This window comes from Chroicocephalus ridibundus, unplaced genomic scaffold (genome assembly GCF_963924245.1).
Source record: "Chroicocephalus ridibundus unplaced genomic scaffold, bChrRid1.1 SCAFFOLD_689, whole genome shotgun sequence".
In the NCBI taxonomy this organism is placed as follows: domain Eukaryota; kingdom Metazoa; phylum Chordata; class Aves; order Charadriiformes; family Laridae; genus Chroicocephalus; species Chroicocephalus ridibundus.
This window is the reverse complement of record NW_026961316.1, coordinates 2,262-24,704: the sequence shown is the minus strand read 5'-3', so window position 1 is coordinate 24,704 and position 22,443 is coordinate 2,262. Positions and strand designations below refer to the sequence as shown.

Sequence of the window (22,443 nt, the reverse complement as noted above, 5' to 3'; positions counted from 1 at the left end):
GGGCAGGAGGATCCATCCCTTTGTCGGGGGGGGGGCAGGAGCATCCATCCCCTTGTCGGGGGGGGGGGGCAGGAGCATCCATCCCCTTGTCGGGGGGGGGGGGCAGGAGCGTCCATTCCCTTGTCGGGGGGGGGGGGGCAGGAGCATCCATTCCCTTGTCGGGGGGGGGGGGGTTGTCCTCAGCGCCGGGAGAAATCCCCACCTGCGGGAGAGGGGGCGGGAGGGGGGGGTGAGGGAGGCTTTCCCCGGCAGGGTGGGGGGCGTGGGTGGGGGTCTCGGGGTGCTGCCCCCCCCCCCCTCACCCTGGCAGGGGCTGCAGTGGCAGCTGCGGATGACGGGGAGCAGGACGGGCCGGGGGGGCCCGGCGGGGCAGGGCAGGCGCAGGAGCCGGACGGGCCGCTCGGGGTCCAGGCGGTAACTGCAGCACTCGCACAGGCTCCGCAGGTAGGGCTCCTGCCCCACGGAGCCGGGGGGGTGTGCTGGGGGGGCCGCTCCCCCCTCACACCCCCCCCACAAATCGCCCCGGGCCTTCCCGCTCCCCTCCAGGTCGCCCCGGGCCCTCCCGGCCCCACCCCGAGCCCCCCACCGTCCCCCCCGGAGCCCCCCCGGATCCCCCCGAGCTCTCCCAGGTCCCCCCCCCCCCTACACACCCCCCCCCCCTTACAGGTAGGGCTCCTGCCCCACGGACCGGGGGGGGGCTGCTCCCCCCTCACACCCCCCCTCCACACCCCCCCCCCCCAAATCGCCCCGGGCCCTCCCGGTCGCCCCGGGCCCTCCCGGTCCCCTCCAGGTCGCCCCGGGCCCTCCTTCCCCTCCCGCCCCCCCCACCCCGAGCCCCCCACCGTCCCCCCCGGTGCCCCCCCCCCCACCGTCCCCCCTGCTCCCCCCCCCCCGGTTCCCCCCGAGCTCTCCCAGGTCCCCCCCCCTACACCCCCCCCCCCCCTTTCAGGTAGGGCTCCTGCCCCACGGACCGGGGGGGGGGGGGATGCTGGGGGGCTGCTCCCCCCTCACACACCCCACACCCCCCCCCCCAAATCGCCCCGGGCCCTCCCGGTCACCCCCCAAGTACCCCCCGGTCCCCCCAGGTCGCCCCGGGCCCTCCTTCCCCTCCCGCCCCCCCCACCCCGAGCCCCTCACCGTCCCCCTGGAGCCCCCCCCCCCCCCGGTCCCCCCTGCTCCCCCCCCCCCGGTTCCCCCCGAGCTCTCCAGGTCCCCCCCCCCCCAAACCCACCCCCCCCCCTTGCAGGTAGGGCTCCTGCCCCACGGAGCGGGGGGGGGGGGGTGGGGTGGTGCTGGGGGGGCTGCTCCCCCCTCACACCCCCCCCCCCACACCCCCCCCCCCCAAATCGCCCCCAGTCCCTCCCGGTCCCCTCCTGGTCCCCAACCCCCCCCCCCGAGCTCTCCCAGGTCCCCCCCCCACAGCCCCCCCAGCACACACACACCCCCCCCCGCAGGTAGGGCTCCTGCCCCACGGACAGGTGGGGGTGCTGCCACCCCTCCGGTCCCCCCCGGTCCCCCGGTCCCCCTCGGTGCCCCCCCACGAGCTCTCCCACGTGTCCCCCCCCCCCCATCCCTTCCTTGAGCCCTCCATGGTCCCCCCAGTGTCCCCCCCTCGGTCACCCCAGTCCCTCCCAGTATCCCCAGTCCCTCCCTGGTCCTCCCAAGACCTTCGTGGTCCCCCCCAGTGTCCCCCCCTCGGTCACCCCAGTCCCTCCCAGTATCCCCAGTCCCTCCCTGGTCCTCCCAAGACCTTCGTGGTCCCCCCCAGTGTCCCCCCCTCGGTCTCCCCAGTCTCTCCCAGTCCGTCCCAGTATCCCCAGTCCGTCCCAGTGCCCTTGAGCCCTTTGTAGTCCCTCCCAGTGCCCCCCCCTTAGTCCCCCCAGTCCCTCCCAGTATCCCCAGTCCCCTCCCTGGTCCTCCCCAAGACCTTCGTGGTCCCCCCAGTGCCCCCCCTCGGTCACCCCAGTCCCTCCCAGTATCCCCAGTCCCTCCCAGTGCTCCTGAGCCCTTCGTGGTCCCTCCCAGTGCCCCCCTTGGTTTCCCCAGTCCCTCCCAGTATCCCAGTCCCTCCCAGTGCCCCTGAGCCCTTCGTGGTCCCCCCCAGTGTCCCCCCCTCGGTCACCCCAGTCCCTCCCAGTATCCCCAGTCCCTCACCAGTCCCTTCCCAAGACCTTCCAGGTCCCCCTGGTGCCCTTGAGCCCTTCGTGGTCCCCCCCAGTGTCCCCCCCTTGGTCCCCAGACCTTCGTGGTCCCCCCCAGTGTCCCCCCCCTTGGTTCCCCCAGTCCCTCCCAGTATCCCCAGTCCCTCCTGGTGCCCTTGAGCCCTTCGTGGTCCCCCCCCAGTCTCCCCCCCTCGGTCCCCCCAGTCCCTCCCAGTATCCCCAGTCCCTCCTGGTGCCCTTGAGCCCTTCGTGGTCCCCCCCAGTGTCCCCCCCCTCGGTCCCCCCAGTCCCTCCCAGTATCCCCAGTCCCTCCCAGTGCCCCCGAGCCCTTTGCAGTCCCTCCCAGCGTCCCCCCCTCGGTCCCCCCAGTCCCTCCCAGTATCCCCAGTCCCTCCTGGTGCCCTTGAACCCTTCGTGGTCCCTCCCAGTGTCCCCCCCTCGGTCCCCCCAGTCCCTCCCAGTCCCTCCCAGTCCCTCCCAGTCTGCCCAGCGCCCCCGGCTGACCTCGGGGGTGACGGTGGTGTGCGGGAGGGGCAGCGCCCGGCGCAGTGGGTGACCTCGACGGCCGCCATGGCGCATGGGGCCCTTGGCCACGGGGCGCAGCTCGGTGACGGGGCGGCACATGGCGGGGGGGCTCCTCTGCCGGGGGGGGGGACACGGGACCCACGGACACACACTCACACGCACGACACAGGCCGGGGGGGGGCCCCGGTTTTTTGGGGGGGGGGGGGGGGGGTCCTTACCCGGCCATTCCTCCCGGCAGACGGGGCAGCAGCCGCCCGGCTCCCGCACCTTCACCGCGCCCTGCGGGGGGGGGGGTGTCAGACCCCCCCCCCCCAACACGGACCCGACCCCCCTGCCCCCACACCAGGTCCCCCCCCCCCACCTACCACTGCCCCCCCCCCTCCCCCACGGGACCCTCCCCACCACAGCCCTCCCCCTGCCCCCCCCCCCGGACCCCGCCCTACCGGATCCCCCCCCCCCCACGCCAGACCCCTGCCCACGCCGGACCCCCCCCCTGCCCACCACTGCCCCCCCACGGGTGCCCCCCCCCCCCCCCCAAGTGTCGTCCTGCCCCCCCACAATATGCCCCCACCCCACAAGTGCCCCCCACCCCACAAGTGCCCCCCTCCCCAGTGCCCCCTCCCCACACATGCCCCCACCCACACATGCCCCCACCCCACAAGTGCCCCCTCCCCAGTGCCCCCTCCCCACACATGCCCCCACCCCACAAGTGCCCCCACCCCACAAGTGCCCCCCTCCCCACACATGCCCCCCACCCCACACGTGCCCCCACCCCCACAAGTGCCCCCACCCCACAAGTGCCCCCTCCCCAGTGCCCCCTCCCCACACATGCCCCCACCCCACAAGTGCCCCCACCCCACAAGTGCCCCCTCCCCACACATGCCCCCACCCCACACATGCCCCCACCCCACAAGTGCCCCCACCCCACAAGTGCCCCCTCCCCAGTGCCCCCTCCCCACACATGCCCCCACCCCACAAGTGCCCCCACCCCACAAGTGCCCCCTCCCCAGTGCCCCCTCCCCACACATGCCCCCACCCCACACATGACCCCTGCAACGAGTGCCCCACCCGAGCGCCCCCTCCCCACACGTGCCCCCCTCCCCACGAGTGCCCCCACCCACACAAGTGCTCCCCTCCCCACAAGACCCCCCCCCACCCCTTCCCCCGGCGCGCCCCACACCTCGGGGCAGACGAGCGGGGTGGCAGCGGGTGCTGCAGGTGACCCCCCCGTCCAGGCAGCGGCAGGTCTGGCACCCCTCCTGCCACTCGCTGCCAGCCTGGCCCGGGGGGGGGACACACACAAGACACAGGGCTCAGCCCCCACCGGGGGGGGGGGGGGGTGTGCAAGGGGGTGCCCCCCCGACACCCCCCGCCCCCCCCCCCCCCCACACCTGTCGGGGCTGCCCCCGGTGCCAGCACTCGCAGCGGGCGGGGGGGGGACGCAGCGGCCGGCGGCGTCGCGGTAGCGGCCGGGGGGGCAGCGGCAGGCGGGGGCCGGGGGGCGGCTGCAGTTGCCCGGGGGGGTCCCCTGGGAGATGTCGCGGCAGCTTCGCTCGCAGTCGCCCGGCGCCTCGGGGCCCTGCCAGCGCTCGCCCGGGGGACAGGCTGCGCGACACGCGGGGCATGGCGCTCACGCCGGCCCCAACGGCCATCTGCCCGCCGGCCCACCGACCCCCTCGCCCTGGCCCACCGTCCCGCCGTCCATCCACCCGCCATCCCACCAACCCGTCATCCCGTCCCACCAACCCATCATCCCGTCCCACCATCCACCATCCCACCAACCCATCATCCCGTCCCACCATCCCACCATCCCACCAACCCATCATCCCGTCCCACCATCCCACCGTCCCACCAACCCGTCATCCCGTCCCACCATCCCACCATCCCACCAACCCATCATCCCGTCCCACCATGCCACCAACCCGTCATCCCGTCCCACCATCCCACGGTCCACCATGCCATCATCCCGTCCCACCATCCCACGGTCCCACCGTCCCACCATCCACCTTCCCACTGACCCACCATCCCACCACCCTGTCCCAGCATCCCATCGTCCCACCATCCCATCCCACCATCCCACCATCCATCTACCCACCATGCCACCAACCCATCATCCCGTCCCACCATCCCACAGTCCCACCCTCCCACCAACCCATCATCCGTCCCACCATCCCACGGTCCCACCATCCCACCAACCCATCATCCCGTCCCACCATCCCACCAACCCATCATCCCGTCCCACCATCCCACGGTCCCACCATCCCACCAACCCATCATCCCGTCCCACCATCCCACGGTCCCACCATCCCACCAACCCGTCATCCATCCCACCATCCCACGGTCCCACCATCCCACCAACCCATCATCCCGTCCCACCATCCCACCAACCCGTCATCCCGTCCCCACCATCCCACGGTCCCACCATCCCACCAACCCATCATCCCGTCCCACCATCCACCGTCCCACCATCCTGCCATCCACCTTCCCACTGACGCACCATCCCACCACCCTGTCCCAGCATCGCATCATCCCACCATCCCATCATCCTGTCCCGCCGTCCCACCATCCCACTGACCCACCATCCATCTACCCACCATCTCCACCAACCCGTCATCCTGTCCCACTGTCCCACATCCAACTATGCCGTCCCACCATCTCACCATCCTATCCCACTATTCCACCATCCCATTGTCCCACCAGCCCATCCGTCTACCCACCATCCCTCCACCCACCATCCCACCGTCCTGTCCCACCATCTCACCTAACCCACCATCCCACCATCCTGTCCCACCATCCCACCGTCCCACCGTCCCACCACCCAACTGTCCCTGTCCCACCATCCCACCTAACCCACCATCCCATCATCCCACTATCCCACCAACCCATCATTCCACCATCTTGTCCCACCGCCCCACCATCCATCATCCACCATCCCACCATCCTGTCCCATCATCCCACCATCCCATCGTCCCATCATCCCACCATCCCATCGTCCCACCATCTCATCCACCATCCCACTGTCCCACCGTCCCACCATCCATCATCCCACCGTCCCACCATGCAACTGTCCTGTCCCCTCATCTCACCATCCTGTCCCACCATCCCACTGTCTCACCATCCCGTTGTTTCATCCCACTGTCCCACCATCCCATTGTTTCATCCCACTCTCCCACCATCCATTGTCTTGTCCCATCATCCCACCATCCCACCGTCCTGCCATCCCACTCTCCTGTCCCACCATCTCACCAACCCACTGTCCCACCATCTCATCCCACCATCCCACCGTCCCACCATCCTGTTGTCCCACTGTCCACCATCGCACCCACCCATGAACCCACCATCCCGTCATCCCACCCACCATACACCTTCCCACTGACCCACCATCCCATGATCCCACCATCTCACTGACCCACCATCCCACCCTCCTGTCCCATCATCCCATCGTCCCACCATCCCACTGTCTCATCATCCACCATCCCATCATCCACCATCCCATTGTCCACCACCCGATTGTCCCCCATCCCACCATCCCACCGTCCCATCATCCACTGTCCCATCATCCACCACCCCACTGTCCTGTCATCCACCATCCCACCGTCCCATCATCCACCATCCTGTTATCCGCCATCCAATTGTCCCCCATCCCACCATCCCATTGTCTGCCATCCCACCGTCCCATCATCCACTGTCCCGTCATCCACCACCCCATTGTCCCCCATCCCATCATCCACCATCCCACCATCCCACTGTCCCATCATCCACCATCCCATTATCCACCATCCGATTGTCCCCCATCCCACCATCCCACCATCCCATTGTCTGCCATCCCACCGTCCCATCATCCAGTGTCCCATCATCCACCACCCCATCATCCACCATCCCACTGGCCCATTGTCCCCCATCCCATCATCCACCATCCCACCGTCCCGTCATCCACCATCCCATTGTCCCCCACCTGATTGTCCCCCATCCCATCATCCCACCATCCCACCATCCCACCATCCCATCATCCACCGTCCCATCATCCACTGTCCCGTCACCCACCACCCCATCATCCACCATCCCACTGGCCCATTGTCCCCCATCCCATCATCCATTGTCCCAATGTCCCATCATCCACCATTCCATCCCCCACCGTCCCACCACCCACCGGCCCATTGTCCCCCATCCACTGGGGGGGGGTGTGTGTGTGTCACTTGGGTGGGGGGTCACCATGGGGGGTCACCTGGGCGGGGGTCGGTGTGTGTGGGGTCACCTGGGCGGGGGTCAGGGTGTGTGGGGGGTGTCACCTGGGGGCAGGGGTCAGTGGGGGGGTGGGGGGGTGTCACCCGGCTGGGGGTCGGGGTGCGGGGGGGGGGTCACCTGGGCAGGGCTGGGTGTTGCAGCTCTGGCTCTGGGCGCGGGGGCCGCTGCAGGCCCGGCCGTCGGGGGGGGGCTGGCGGTGGCGCAGGCGGGACCCCCCCCCCGCAGGACGCCCCGCAGGGTCCCCAGGGTCCCCACGGGCAGGGCTCTAGGGGACGGGGGGGGGGGGGGTGTCACCCGCCTCCGTCCCGGTGTGACACCCCCGGCACCCACCCCCCACCCCGGTACCTTGGCAGCGGGGGGGGGCCGGGCACGGCCGTTCCTGCCGCAGCTGGGCCCGGCAGGTGGCCGTGGGGCCGCCCCACGGCAGCCCCGTCTGGGGGTCCAGGCAGGTGCGGTAGCGGCGCTGCACCGGGGACGAGACCCACGCCGGCGTCCCCTCCGCTGGCGTCCCCTCCGATGGCGTCCCCTCCAATGGCGTCCACTCCGATGGTGTCCCCTCCGATGGCGTCCCCTCCGATGGTGTCCACTCCGATGGCATCTTCTCCAATGGCGTCCCCTCCGATGGCGTCCCCTCCAATGGCGTCCACTCCGCTGGCGTCCCCTCCGATGGCGTCCCCTCCGATGGTGTCCACTGCGATGGCGTCCCCTCCGATGGCAACTTCTCCAATGGTGTCCCCTCCGCTGGTGTCCCCTCCGACGGCGTCCCCTCCAATGGCGTCCACTCCGATGGCAACTTCTCCAATGGCGTCCACTGCGATGGTGTCCCCTCCGGTGGCGTCCCCTCCGATGGCATCTCCTCCAATGGCGTCCCCTCCGCTGGCGTCCCCTCTGGTGGCGTCCCCTCCGATGGCATCTTCTCCAATGGCGTCCACTCCGATGGCGTCCCCTCCGCTGGCATCCACTCCGATGGCGTCCCCTCCACCAGTGTCCCCTCCGATGGCGTCCCCTCCAACGGTATCCACTCCACCGGTGTCCCCTCCACTGGTGGCTCCTCCAACGGCGTCCCCTCCGACGGCGTCCCCTCCGTTGGCATCCCTTCCACCAGCGTCCCCTCCGCCGATGTCCCCTCCGACGGCGTCCCCTCCGACGGCGTCCCTGCCACCCGCGTCCCCTCCACTGGGGGCTCCTCCGACGGCGTCCCCTCCACCGACGTCCCCTCCGATGGCGCCCCTTCCACCAGCGTCCGTTCCAACGGCGTCCCCTCCAATGGTGGCTCCTCCGACGGCGTCCCCTCCGCCGATGTCCCCTCCGCCGATGTCCCCTCCTCTGGCCGCGTCCCCCCCGTCGGTGCCGGGGCGCCGGGGTCCCGGGGGGGCCGGCAGCCCCCGCAGGGCGTCCACTCCGACCAGGGGCTCAGCGGCAGCAGCCCTGGGGGGGGGGGGACACAGGGGGACACACACACGGAGCCGCTGGGGACCCCCCCGGGACCCCCGTCCCCTGTGGGGCAGAGCCGGCTGCTCTGGGGGGGGGGGTGTCCCTGCGGGGGGGGGGTCCGTGGGTTGGGGGTCCCAGGGGGGCAGAGGGGGGGGTCCGCACTCACCCCGGCAGCTCTCGCTGCTGCAGCGCAGGGTCCCGTTCTGGCACACGCTGGGGGGGGGGGGACGAAAAATGAGTGGGGTGAGCGCCCCACACCCCACACCCAAACCTACCCCGGCCCCCCAGGTGTGGGGCTGCCCCCCGAGCCGCTCGCCAGGCCTTGCAGCTCCCCCCACCCCCCCCACGGCCCCCCCAAGTGTGGGGCTGCCCCCCAATCTGCTTGCCAAGAATTGCAGCCCCCCCCCCCCCCCCCCATGCATGAACACACCCGGCCCCCCAAGTGTGGGGCTGCCCCCCGAGTCGCTCACCAGGCCTTGCAGCCCCCACCACACACACAACCCCCCCGGCCCCCCAAGTGTGGGGCTGCCCCCTGAGCTGCTCGCCAGGCCTTGCAGCTCCCCCCACCCCCCCACGGCCCCCCCAAGTGTGGGGCTGCCCCCCAATCTGCTTGCCAAGAATTGCAGCCCCCCCCCCCCCGCCATGCATGAACACACCCGGCCCCCCAAGTGTGGGGCTGCCCCCCGAGTCGCTCACCAGGCCTTGCAGCCCCCACCACACACACAACCCCCCCGGCCCCCCAAGTGTGGGGCTGCCCCCCGAGCCGCTCACCAGGCCTTGCAGCCCCCCCACCCCCCACCCCACGGCCCCCCAAGTGTGGGGCTGCCCCCCAAGCTGCTCGCCAGGCCTTGCAGCCCCCACCACACACACAACCCCCCGGCCCCCCAAGTGTGGGGCTGCCCCCCAAGCCGCTCGCCAGGCCTTGCAGCCCCCACCACACACACAACCCCCCCCGGCCCCCCAAGTGTGGGGCTGCCCCCCGAGCGGCTCACCAGGCCTTGCAGCCCCCCCCACCCCCCACCCCACGGCCCCCCAAGTGTGGGGCTGCCCCCCGAGCGGCTCACCAGGCCTTGCAGCCCCCCCACCCCCCACCCCACGGCCCCCCAAGTGTGGGGCTGCCCCCCGAGTCGCTCACCAGGCCTTGCAGCCCCTACCACACACACAACCCCCCCGGCCCCCCAAGTGTGGGGCTGCCCCCCGAGCGGCTCACCAGGCCTTGCAGCCCAGCAGGACGCGGCGGCCCGCGGGCAGGGGGCGGTGGGGGGGGGGGGCGCCGGCCCCCCCGGGGTGCAGGCAGTGGCACTGGTTGGGGGGCACGCAGCCCCCCCCCTGCTCCAGCAGCCCCTGAGAGGGGGAGGGGCGATGAGCTGGGGGGGGGGGAGGGGGTGACGGGCACCCTCCCCACACCCACCCCCCCTCGGGTGCCCCCCAGAGATCCCCGAGCCCCCCATAGCCCCCCGAGCCCCACAAGTCCCCCCCATAGCCCCCCGAGCCCCCCATACCTCCTAAGCCCCCCAAGCCCCCCGTAGCCCCCGAGCCCCCCATAGACCCCAAACCCCCCATAGCCCCCCCGTGCCCCACAAGTCCCCCCGTAGCCCCTAAGCCCCCCATAGCCCCTAAGCCCCCCACAGCCCCCCCAAGCCCCCGGAAGACCCCGAGCCCCCCATAGCCCCCCGAACGCCCCATAGACCCTGAGCCCTCCATAACCCCCAGTGCCCCACAAGCCCCCCCAGGCCCCCCGAGCGCCCCATAGACCCTGAGTCCCCCCCAGCCCCCAGGCCCCACAAGCCCCCCCTATCCCCTGAGCCCCCCATAACTCCTAAGCCCCCCATAGCCCCTGAACACCCCGAGCCCCACAAGCCCCCCTTAGACCCCACAGCCCCCCCATAAATCCTAAGGCCCCCATAGCCCCCCGTAGCCCCCCTTAGACCCCATAGCCCCCCATAACTCCTAAGCCCCCCCGAAGCCCCCGAACCCCACAAGCCCCCCTTAGACCCCCATAGCCCCCCCCAACTCCTAAGCCCCCCCAGCCCCCCGTAGCCCCCCTTAGACCCCATAGCCCCCCCATAACTCCTAAGCCCCCCCATAGCCCCATAGCCCCCCCTAGCCCCCCTTAGACCCCATAGCGCCCCCATAACTCCTAAGCCCCCCCATAGCCCCCTAGCCCCCCCCTAGCCCCCCTTAGACCCCATAGCGCCCCCCATAACTCCTAAGCCCCCCCGAACCCCCCGAGCCCCACAAGCCCCCCTTGGACCCCATAGCCCCCCCATAACTCCTAAGCCCCCCCATAGCCCCCTAGCCCCCCTTAGACCCCATAGCCCCCCATAACTCCTAAGCCCCCCATAGGCCCCAAACCCCCCGAGCCCCACAAGCCCCCCTTAGACCCCATAGCCCCCCCCAACTCCTACGCCCCCCCAGCCCCCCGTAGCCCCCCTTAGACCCCATAGCCCCCCCCAACTCCTACGCCCCCCCAGCCCCCCGTAGCCCCCCTTAGACCCCATAGCCCCCCCCAACTCCTACGCCCCCCAGCCCCCCGTGGCCCCCCTTGCCTGGGGGCAGGCGCAGCCGGGGCGGCAGGGGGGGTGCGGGGGGCAGAGCTGGGGGTGCCGCAGGCCGGAGCAGAGCTGGGCGCAGGGGGGGCCGCAGGGCCGGAACCGGAACGGGGGGGCACAGCTGCCCTCTGGGGGGCGGGGGGGGGTCAGGGGGGCGGGGGGGGGCACCCCCGCGCCAGGGGCACCCCCAGGGGCACTGGGAGAGACTGGGAGGGACTGGGGGGCTGCCGGGGGGGGGGGTCAGGGAGAGCTGAGGGTGGGCGAGGGCGGCCCAGGGTGGGCGCGGGGGGGGGGGGACCATGGCTGGGAACTGGGGGCGGGCGGGGGGACCCCAGTTGGGAACTGGGAAGGGCAGGGACCCACTGGTTTGGAACTGGGATGGGCAGGGGCATCCCAGTTAGGAACTGGGGAAGGGCAGGGGGACCCCAGTTGGGAACTGGGAAGGGCAGGGGGACACTGGTTGGGAACTGGGAAGGGCAGGGGGACACTGGTGGGGAACTGGGAAGGGCAGGGTCATCCCAGTTGGGAACTGGGAAGGGCAGGAACACACGAGTTGGGAACTGGGAAGGGCAGGGGGACCCCAGTTGGGAACTGGGAAGGGCAGGGACACACTGGTTTGGAACTGGGAAGGGCAGGGGGACCCCAGTTGGGAACTGGGAAGGGCAGGGTCATCCCAATTGGGAACTGGGATGGACAAGGACACACTGGTTGGGAACTGGGAAGGGCAGGGGGCCCATGTTTGGGAACTGGGAAGGGCAGGGGGACACTGGTTTGGAACTGGGAAGGGCAGGGGGACACTGGTGGGGAACTGGGAAGGGCAGGGTCATCCCAGTTGGGAACTGGGAAGGGCAGGAACACATGAGTTGGGAACTGGGAAGGGCAGGGGGACACTGGTTGGGAACTGGGATGGGCAGGGACACACTGGTTGGGAACTGGGATGGGCAGGGGGACACTGGGGGGGAACTGGGAAGGGCAGGGTCACACTGGTTTGGAACTGGGAAGGGCAGGGGGACCCCAGTTGGGAACTGGGAAGGGCAGGGGCATCCCAGTTGGGAACTGGGATGGACAAGGACACACTGGTTGGGAACTGGGAAGGGCAGGGGGACCCCAGTTGGGAACTGGGAAGGGCAGGGTCATCCCAATTGGGAACTGGGATGGACAAGGACACACTGGTTGGGAACTGGGAAGGGCAGGGGGCCCATGTTTGGGAACTGGGAAGGGCAGGGACACACTGGTTTGGAACTGGGAAGGGCAGGGGGACACTGGTGGGGAACTGGGAAGGGCAAGGGGACCCCAGTTGGGAACTGGGAAGGGTAGGGACACACTGGTGGGGAACTGGGAAGGGCAGGGGGACACTGGTGGGGAACTGGGATGAGCAGGGGCATCCCAGTTGGGAACTGGGAAGGGTAGGGACACACTGGTGGGGAACTGGGAAGGGCAGGGGGACACTGGTGGGGAACTGGGAAGGGCAGGGGGCCCATGTTTGGGAACTGGGAAGGGCAGGGACACACTGGTGGGGAACTGGGATGGGCAGGGGGACACTGGTGGGGAACTGGGAAGGGCAGGGTCATCCCAGTTGGGAACTGGGAAGGGCAGGAACACATGAGTTGGGAACTGGGAAGGGCAGGGGGACACTGGTGGGGAACTGGGAAGGGCAGGGACCCACTGGGGGGGAACCGGGGCGGGCGGGGGCGGGGGGCGCTCACCCGAGCAGCCGGGGGTGTCGCAGGGACGGCTCTGTGCCTCCAGCCCCGCGCAGCCGGGGGGGCCGCGCCGGTGACGGTGGCGCAGCTGGAGGGGGACGTGGCAGGAGCAGGGGCTCCAGCGGCTCCAGGGGCTCCAGGGACAGGCGGCTGCGGGGGCCGGGGGGGGGACACACACGCGGTGACGGCGCGCAGGGACCCCCGCCACCCCCCCCCCCCAGCCCCCCGCCACCGACACCTACCGGGGCAGGGGCGCAGGTAACACACCCGCACCTGGCGGGGTGGCTCGTGGCTGTCCCCGTGGCCACCACTGTGGTCGTCCCCGTGGCCGTCACCGTCCCCGTGGCCGTCACCGTCACCATGGCCGTCACCGTGGCCGTGGCCATCACCATGGCTGTCCCCTTGGCCGTCACCGTGGCCACCAGCGTGACCGTCACTCTCACCATGGCCGTCACCGTGGCCGTGGCCATCACCGTGGCCGTCACCAAGGCTGTCACCGTGGCCGTGGCCATCACCATGGCCATCGCCTTGGCCATGGCTGTCACCATGGCCGTCCCCTTGGCTGTCACTGTCACCATGGCCATCACCATGGCCATGACCATCACCATGGCCTTCACCATGGCCATCCCCTTGGCCGTCACTGTCACCATGGCCATCAACATGGCTGTCCCCTTGGTCATCGCTGTCACCATGGCCGTCACCGTCACCATGGCCATCACTGTCACCATGGCCATCAACATGGCTGCCCCCTTGGTCATCGCTGTCACCATGGCCGTCACCGTCACCATGGCCATCACTGTGGCCATCACCATGGCCATCACCATGGCTGTCACTGTCCCCATGGACGTCCCCGTGGCTGTGGCCATCGCCGTGGCTGTCCCCGTGGCCATTGCTGTCACCGTGGTGGTCCCCGTGGCCGTGGCTCTGGTTGCAGGCGGCGCCGGGGGTCGCGCAGGGGCAGGTGGCCACCCGGGTGGCCAGGCCGGTGCCGCAGGAGCGGGAGCAGGGGCTCCAGGGACCCCACACGCAGCCCCCCGACCCTGGAGGGGGGGGGGGACGCTGAGGGGACACAACACGTCACCGGGGACCAAAAGCCACCGCGGTCCCCTCCCTCCTGCCCTGGGGCCCCCCGGGAGGTTTGGGGGGGTCCCTCTCAGCCTTCAGTGGCGGGGGGGGGTGTCACAGGGTCCCGACGCCCACTGGGGACACCAGTGTCACCCGTTCCCCCCCCCCAGGACGTGGCGGCGGGTGGGTGACATGGCGGGGGACACTCACCGGCGCAGGGGACGTCGCGGCACTGGGTGCCCTCGGGGGTGCAGGTGCTGCGGGGGGGGGGGGACGACACGCACATGGGGGGTGGGTTTGGGGGTCCAGTTGCCCCCCCCCCCTCCCGGCCCCCCCCCCGGCCCCCCCCGGCACTGACCATCGTCGGCAGTGGCCCTGGGGCCAGCTCTCGCCCAGGCGCCGCTGGTGGCCCCCCTGGGGGCAGAGGGGGGGGCAGGGCCCCCCCGAGCACCCCCGGCTCTGCCCCTGCGGCGCCCCGCACCCGCCGGCCCCCGCCGCCGCGATGGGTGTCCTGGGGGGGGGACACACACGACACACACGGGGGTCACCCGCTGCAGGGGGGGGGGCCCTGGCTGACACCCGTTGGGGGGTGACAGAGGGTCCCACCCCCTGGGTGCCGTGTCCCCCCCCCCTCCCAAGTGCCATATGTGTCCCCTGGGTGCCATGTCCCCTGGGTGCTGGGTGTCCCCTGGGTGCCATCTATGTCCCCTGGGTGCTGTGTCCCCCCTGCAGCCCCCCATAGGTGCCCTGTCCCCTGGGTGCCCTGAGTGTCCCCTGGGTGCCGTCTGTGCCCCCTGGGTGCTGTGTCCCCCCCCCCAAGTGCCATACGTGTCCCCTGGGTGCCCTGTGTGTCCCCTGGGTGCCATGCCCCCCCCCCCCAAGTGCCATACATGTCCCCTGGGTGCCACCTCCCTCCCGCAGCCCACCCCCAGGTGCCATGTCCCCTGGGTGCCCTGTGTGCCCCCTGGGTGCTGTGTCCTATGTCCCCTGGGTGCCATGTGTGTCCCTTGGGTGCCGTGTCCCCCCCCCCCAGCCCCCCATGGGTGCCATGTCCCCCAGGTGCTGTGTCCCCTGGGCATGATGTCCCATGTCCCCTGGGGGACATGTCCCCCCCTAAGTGCCATAGTGTCCCCTGGGTGCCGTGTCCATCCCCCAGGTGCCATGTCCCCTGGGTGCTGTGTGTGTCCCCTGGGTGCCATGTCCCCCCCCCCAAGTGCCATAGTGTCCCCTGGGTGCCATGTCCCCCCCACCAAGTGCCATAGTGTCCCCTGGGTGCCATGTCCCCCCCCCCAAGTGCCATAGTGTCCCCCGGGTGCCGTGTCCATCCCCGAGGTGCCGTGTCCCCTGGGTGCCCTGTGTGTCCCCTGGGTGCTGTGTGTGTCCCCTGGGTGCCATGTCCCCCCCCCCCCAAGTGCCATAGTGTCCCCTGGGTGCCGTGTCCCCCCCCACAGGTGCCATAGTGTCCCCCGGGTGCCATGTCCATCCCCCAGGTGCCGTGTCCCCTGGGTGCCCTGTGTGTCCCCTGGGTGCCATGTCCCCCCCCACAAGTGCCATAGTGTCCCCTGGGTGTCATGTCCCCCCCCCCAAGTGCCATAGTGTCCCCCGGGTGCCGTGTCCATCCCCCAGGTGCCGTGTCCCCTGGGTGCCCTGTGTGTCCCCTGGGTGCCATGTCCGTCCCCCCCAAGTTCCATAGCGTCCCCTGGGTGCCATGTCCCCCCCCCAAGTGCCATAGTGTCCCCTGGGTGTCATGTCCCACCCCCCAAGTGCCATAGTGTCCCCCGGGTGCCGTGTCCATCCCCCAGGTGCCGTGTCCCCTGGGTGCCCTGTGTGTCCCCTGGGTGCCATGTCCCCCCCCCACCACGTGCCATAGTGTCCCCTGGGTGCCATGTCACCCCCCAGGTGCCATCGTGTCCCCTGGGTGCCCTGTGTGTCCCCTGGGTGCCATGTGTCCCCCCCCCAAGTGCCATAGTGTCCCCTGGGTGCCATGTCCCCCCCCCCAAGTGCCATAGTGTCCCCTGGGTGCCATGTGTCCCCCCCCCAAGTGCCATAGTGTCCCCTGGGTGTCATGTCCCCCCCCCCAAGTGCCATAGTGTCCCCCGGGTGCCATGTCCCCCCCCCCAAGTGCCATAGTGTCCCCTGGGTGCCGTGTCCATCCCCCAGGTGCCGTGTCCCCTGGGTGTCATGTCCCCCCCCCCCAAGTGCCATAGTGTCCCCTGGGTGCCATGTCCCCCCCCCCACGTGCCATAGTGTCCCCCGGGTGTCATGTCCCGTCCCCCCCGCAGCCCCCCCTGGGTGCCATGTCCCCGGCTGCCGTGTCACCTGAAGCGGGCCTGTGTCCCGTCCCCGCAGGTGACACTGCAGGGTGTCCAGCGGCTCCAGCGGCTCCAGGGGCAGGGGGCCGGGGGGCAGCTGGGGGGGTGGCAGCGCAGCCGGCCCCCGGCGCAGGTGCAGTTGGCGCAGCCGTGGGGCTGGCGGCTCCCCGGCGCCCACACCCGCCCCACGGCGTCCGTGCACTCGCAGAGGGCGGGGGGCACGCAGGCCCCGTCCTGCTCCAGGGTGCCTGCGGGGGGGGCGGGGGGGGTCAGGGATGGCGCGGGGGGGGGCTTCCCCGCCGTCCCCGCGCTGCACGCACTGCCACTGCACGCGCCCCCCCCCCACCCCCGCCCCGCGCTGGCGCTGCGTTCCCCCCACTGCAGGGGGTCGCAGGGCACGAACACCCCCCCCGTTTGCAGTGCGTTCCCGGCACTGCGTTCCCCGCACTGCATTCCCGGCACTGCGTTCCCAGCACTGCGTTCCCGGCACTGCGTTCCCAGCACTGCGCTCCCCGCACTGCATTCCCAGCACTGCATTCCCCACACTGCGTTCCCGGCACTGCGTTCCCCGCACTGCATTCCCAGCACTGCATTCCCCACACTGCATTCCCGGCACTGCATTCCCGGCACTGCATTCCCCGCACTGCGTTCCCAGCACTGCAGGAGTCGGCACTGCATTCCGGGCACTGCATTCCCAGCACTGCACTGAATTCCTGGCACCGCGCTGCATTCCCGGCACTGCACTGCATTCCCGGCACTGCCCTGCGCTCCTCACACTGCACTGCATTCCGGACACCGCAGTGAATTCCCGGCGCTGCACTGCATTCCCGACACTGCACCGGATTCCCGGCACTGCAGGGGTCAGCAGTGCATTCCCAGCACTGCAGTGAATTCCGGGCACTGCGGTGCGTTGCCGACACTGCCAGGGCTGGCGCTGCATTCCCGGCACTGCACTGAATTCCCAGCACTGCACGGGCTGGCACCACTGCATTCCTGGCACTGCCATGAATTCCTGGCACTGCACTGCATTCTGGACCCCGCAGTAAATTCCGGACCCCGCACTGCATTCCCGGCACTGCCATAAATTCCCGGCACTGCACTGCATTCCGGACCCCGCACTGCATTCCCGGCACTGCCATGAATTCCCGGCACCGCACTGCATTCCAGACACTGCCGGGGCTGGCACTGCATTCCGGACCCTGCACTGCATTCCATACCCCGCAGTGAATTCCCAGCACTGCACGGGCTGGCACCACTGCATTCCCGGCACTGCACTGCACTCCGGACCCTGCAGTGAATTCCAGACCCTGCACTGCATTCCCAGCACTGCCATGAATTCCCGGCACTGCACGGCATTCCGGACCCCGCACTGCATTCCCGGCACTGCCATGAATTCCCAGCACTGCACTGCATTCCCGACCCTGCACTGCATTCCCGGCACTGCCATGAATTCCCGGCACTGCACTGCATTCCCGACCCTGCACTGCATTCCCGGCACTGCACTGCATTCCGGACCCCACAGTGAATTCCGGACCCCGCACTGCATTCCCGGCACTGCCATGAATTCCCAGCACTGCACTGCATTCCCGACCCTGCACTGCATTCCCGGCACTGCCATGAATTCCCGGCACTGCACTGCATTCCCGACCCTGCACTGCATTCCCGGCACTGCACTGCATTCCGGACCCCACAGTGAATTCCGGACCCCGCACTGCATTCCCGGCACTGCCATGAATTCCCAGCACTGCACTGCATTCCCGACCCTGCACTGCATTCCCGGCACTGCCATGAATTCCCGGCACTGCACTGCATTCCCGACCCTGCACTGCATTCCCGGCACTGCACTGCATTCCGGACCCCACAGTGAATTCCGGACCCCGCACTGCATTCCCGGCACTGCCATGAATTCCCAGCACTGCACTACATTCCAGACACTGCCGGGGCTGGCACTGCATTCCGGACCCTGCAGTTAATTCCAGACACTGCACTGCATTCCCGGCGCTGCCATGAATTCCCGGCACCGCACTGCATTCCGGACCCCGCAGTGAATTCCGGACCCCGCCCTGCATTCCGGACCCCGCCGGGGGGCTGCCACTGCACGCAGCCTCTCCCCCCCCACCCCGCGCCCCCCCCCGCTCCCCATTCCCACAGACACCCCCCCCCCCACTGCCCCCTGCAGCGCCCCCAGAGGGTGGGGGGCTGTGTGTGTCCCCCCCACCATGCCCCGGGGAAGGGAGGGGGGGGGGGGATATGACACCCCCCCCCCCACACCCCCCCACTGACCGTCGGGGCAGCGGCAGCCGGGCTGGCAGCGCTGCCCCCCCCCGCAGGCCGCCCCCTCCTGCAGGTCCTGGCAGCGGCGGGGGCAGCGGGCGGCGCAGGGCACCAGCGCCATGCCGGGGGGGCAGCCGGGCCCTGGAGACGGGGGGGGGACACACAACACAACACACACACCCCCCCTCAGCCCCACGGCGGCCCCCAAACACACCCCCACACACACCCCCCCTCAGCCCCCCCCAAGGCCCTCGTAAGCCACGCGCCGCCTGAGCACCCTACGGACCCCCCCCCACCCCCCGGACCCACCCCCCCCCCAAGAAATCCCTAAGCCCCCCAGAGCCCCCCCCCAAGCCACCTGAGCCCCCCCTATCCCCCCCAGAGCCCCCCGAGCCCCCAGAGCCCCCCTACGCCCCCAGCCCCCCATAGACCCCCGGCCCCCCCGATCCCCCCCACCCCCCCGAACCCCTCATAGCCCCCATAGCCCCCCCGAACCCCCCAGAGACCCCAAGCCCCCCTATCCCCCCATAGCCCCCCAAGCCCCCAGAGCCCCCCATAGCCCCCTATCCCCCCCACCCCCCCGCACCCCTCATAGCCCCCATAGCCCCCCATAGCCCCCAGAGCCCCAGAGCCCCCCAGCTTCCCCTATCCCCCACAGCCCCCCCAGCCCGCCATAGCCCCCCACAGCCCCCACAGCCCCCCATAGGCCCCCCGCCCCCCAAGCCCCCATAGCCCCCCATAGCCCCCAATCCTCCCCTATGCCCCCAGCCCCCCAGAGCCCCCCAGCTTCCCCTATTTCCCCCCCACCCCCCGAACCCCCACTATCCCCCCCAGGCCCCCGAACCCCCCATCGCCCCGAGCCCCCATAGCCCCCCCTGTCCCTCCCACCCCCCTAAACCCCCCCACAGCCCCCCATAGCCCCCATAGCCTCCCATAGCCCCCCATCCTCCCCTATTCCCCCCAGCCCCCCATAGCCCCCCCACCCACCGGAACCCCCCATAGCCCCTCAGCCCCCCAAGCTCCCCATAGCCCCCTGAACCCCCCATAGACCCCCAAGTCCCCCTGTCCCCCCATAGCCCCCCAGCACCCCCTATCCCTCCCACCCCCCTAAACCCCCCCATAGCCCCCCAGCCCCCCAGCCACCCACAGCCCCCATAGCCCCCCATCCTCCCCTATCCCCCCATAGCCCCCCACCTCCGGGAACCCCCCACAGCCCCTCAGCCCCCCAAGCTCCCCATAGCCCCCTGAACCCCCCATAGCCCCTCAAGCCCCCCAAGCTCCCCATAGCCCCCCAGCCTCCCATAGCCCCCCGAACCCCCCATAGATCCCAAGCCCCCCTATCCTCCCATAGCCCCCCCACCCCCCGGAACCCCCCATATCCCCCATAGCCCCCATAGCCCCCCAGCCCCCCCTATCCCTCCCACCCCCCTAAACCCCCCCATAGCCCCCCAGCCCCCCAGCCACCCACAGCCCCCATAGCCCCCCATCCTCCCCTATCCCCCCATAGCCCCCCACCTCCGGGAACCCCCCACAGCCCCTCAGCCCCCCAAGCTCCCCATAGCCCCCTGAACCCCCCATAGCCCCTCAAGCCCCCCAAGCTCCCCATAGCCCCCCAGCCTCCCATAGCCCCCCGAACCCCCCATAGATCCCAACCCCCCCTACCCTCCCATAGCCCCCCCCACCCCCCGGAACCCCCCATAGCCCCCATAGCCCCCGAGCCCCCATAGCCCCCCAGCCCCCCCTATCCCTCCCACCCCCCTAAACCCCCCCATAGCCCCCCATAGCCCCCCAGCCACCCACAGCCCCCATAGCCCCCCATCCTCCCCTATCCCCCCATAGCCCCCCACCTCCGGGAACCCCCCCATAGACCCCAAGCCCCCCAAGCTCCCCATAGCCCCCTGAACCCCCCATAGACCCCCAAGTCCCCCTATCCCCCCATAGCCCCCCAGCACCCCCTATCCCTCCCACCCCCCTAAACCCCCCCATAGCCCCCCCAGCCCCCCAGCCACCCACAGCCCCCATAGCCCCCCATCCTCCCCTATCCCCCCATAGCCCCCCACTTCCGGGAACCCCCCCATAGACACCAAGCCCCCCAAGCTCCCCATAGCCCCCTGAACCCCCCATAGCCCCTCAAGCCCCCCAAGCCCCCCATAGCCCCCCAGCCTCCCATAGCCCCCCGAACCCCCCATAGATCCCAAGCCCCCCTATCCTCCCATAGCCCCCCCACCCCCCGGAACCCCCCATATCCCCCATAGCCCCCATAGCCCCCCAGCCCCCCCTATCCCTCCCACCCCCCTAAACCCCCCATAGCCCCCCAGCCCCCCAGCCACCCACAGCCCCCATAGCCCCCCATCCTCCCCTATCCCCCCATAGCCCCCCACCTCCGGGAACCCCCCCATAGACACCAAGCCCCCCAAGCTCCCCATAGCCCCCTGAACCCCCCATAGCCCCTCAAGCCCCCCAAGCCCCCCATAGCCCCCCAGCCTCCCATAGCCCCCCGAACCCCCCATAGATCCCAAGCCCCCCTATCCTCCCATAGCCCCCCCACCCCCCGGAACCCCCCATATCCCCCATAGCCCCCGAGCCCCCCCTATCCCTCCCACCCCCCTAAACCCCCCCAGAGCCCCCCAGCCTCCCACAGCCCCCATAGCCCCCCAGCTTCCCCTATCCCCCCATAGCCCCCCACCTCCGGGAACCCCCCCATAGACCCCAAGCCCCCCAAGCTCCCCATAGCCCCCTGAACCCCCCATAGACCCCCAAGTCCCCCTATCCCCCCATAGCCCCCCAGCACCCCCTATCCCTCCCACCCCCCTAAACCCCCCCATAGCCCCCCAGCCTCCCACAAGCCCCCATAGCCCCCCATAGCCCCCCATCCTCCCCTATCCCCCCATAGCCCCCCACCTCCGGGAACCCCCCCATAGACCCCAAGCCCCCCAAGCTCCCCATAGCCCCCCAGCCCCCCCAAACCCCCCACACCCCCCAAGCCCCCCCTACCGCAGGGCTGGGGGTTGCAGAGCCGCAGCCGCAGCCGCTCCCCGGGACAGGCGGCGCCGCCGTTCTTGGGGGGGGGCCGGGAGCAGGAGCGGCTGCGCAGGGAGCGCCCCCCCCCCGCAGGAGCGGTCGCAGGGCGACCAGGGGCCCCAGGGCGACCAGCCGCCGGGAGCTGGCCCACGGCAAAGGGGGGGGGGGGGGGGCGTCACTTGGTGGGGGGGGGGCAGCGCCCGCACCCACCGACCGCCCCCCCCCCCCCCCGAGACCCCACGGCTCCACTGAGACCCCCCCAACCAGCCCCACAGCACCCCCCCCCCCCCCCCCGAGACCCCACGGCTCCACTGAGACCCCCCCAACCAGCCCCACAGCGCCCCCCCCCCCCCCCCCCCCGAGACCCCCAACCTGCCCCACGGCTCCCCAGAGACCCCCAACCGGCCCCCCCCGAGACCCCCAATCTGCCCCACGGCTCCCCAGAGACCCCCAACCAGCCCCCCCAGACCCCCTGAGACCCCCAACCGTTTCCCCAGACCCCCATGTAGCCCCCCAACCAGCCCCCACAGCCCCCCCGAGACCCCCAGCCTGCCCCACGGCTCCCCAGAGACCCCCAACCAGCCCCCCCCGAGACACCCAACCTGCCCCACGGCTCCCCAGAGACCCCCAACCAGCCCCCCCCCGAGACCCCCAACCTGCCCCACGGCTCCCCTGAGACCCCCCAACCAGCCCCACAGCGCCCCCCCCCCCCCCGAGACCCCCAACCTGCCCCACGGCTCCCCAGAGACCCCCAACCAGACCCACAGACACCCCCCCCCGAGACCCCCAACCTGCCCCACGGCTCCCCAGAGACCCCCAACCAGCCCCCCCCGAGACACCCAACCTGCCCCACGGCTCCCCACAGACCCCCAACCAGCCCCCCCCCGAGACCCCCAACCTGCCCCACGGCTCCCCAGAGACCCCCAACCGGCCCCTGAGACCCCCCAACTGTTCCCCCAGACCCCCATGCTGCCCCCCAACCAGCCCCCACAGCCCCCCCCACACCCACCAACCCTCCCCCCAGCCCCCCAGAGACCCCCCAAGGAGCCCCCCCAGCCTCCCTGAGACCCCCAGGTCCCCCAATCCCACCTTGTGTGCCCCCCATGCTGCCCCAAACCAGCCCCCCTGAGACCCCCGACCAGTCCCCCAG

At 71.0% G+C, this 22,443-nt stretch overlaps 3 protein-coding genes across 3 annotated transcripts; all 3 read right to left on the bottom strand.

Moving 5' to 3' along the window:
* Positions 1-98: 98 nt before the first annotated feature.
* LOC134509259 (SCO-spondin-like) lies at positions 99-2,825 on the bottom strand. Its single transcript, XM_063321784.1, has 3 exons — positions 2,667-2,825; positions 303-453; positions 99-202 (listed from the first exon to the last, which is right to left on the bottom strand). Exons 1-3 carry the CDS (start codon positions 2,784-2,786, stop codon positions 180-182), a joined length of 294 nt encoding a protein of 97 aa, XP_063177854.1. The 5' UTR covers positions 2,787-2,825; the 3' UTR covers positions 99-179.
* Positions 2,826-2,956: 131 nt separating this feature from the next.
* LOC134509260 (collagen, type I, alpha 1b-like) lies at positions 2,957-13,554 on the bottom strand. Its single transcript, XM_063321785.1, has 8 exons — positions 12,864-13,554; positions 12,625-12,771; positions 10,916-11,046; positions 7,278-8,360; positions 7,050-7,197; positions 4,079-4,292; positions 3,868-3,964; positions 2,957-2,966 (listed from the first exon to the last, which is right to left on the bottom strand). The coding sequence occupies exons 1-8, from the start codon at positions 13,509-13,511 to the stop codon at positions 2,957-2,959; spliced, it is 2,478 nt and encodes an 825-aa protein (XP_063177855.1). The 5' UTR covers positions 13,512-13,554.
* Positions 13,555-16,001: 2,447 nt separating this feature from the next.
* On the bottom strand, positions 16,002-21,323 carry LOC134509258 (SCO-spondin-like). Its single transcript, XM_063321783.1, has 3 exons — positions 21,267-21,323; positions 18,282-18,413; positions 16,002-16,246 (listed from the first exon to the last, which is right to left on the bottom strand). Exons 2-3 carry the CDS (start codon positions 18,391-18,393, stop codon positions 16,002-16,004), a joined length of 357 nt encoding a protein of 118 aa, XP_063177853.1. The 5' UTR covers positions 18,394-18,413; positions 21,267-21,323.
* Positions 21,324-22,443: the final 1,120 nt, after the last annotated feature.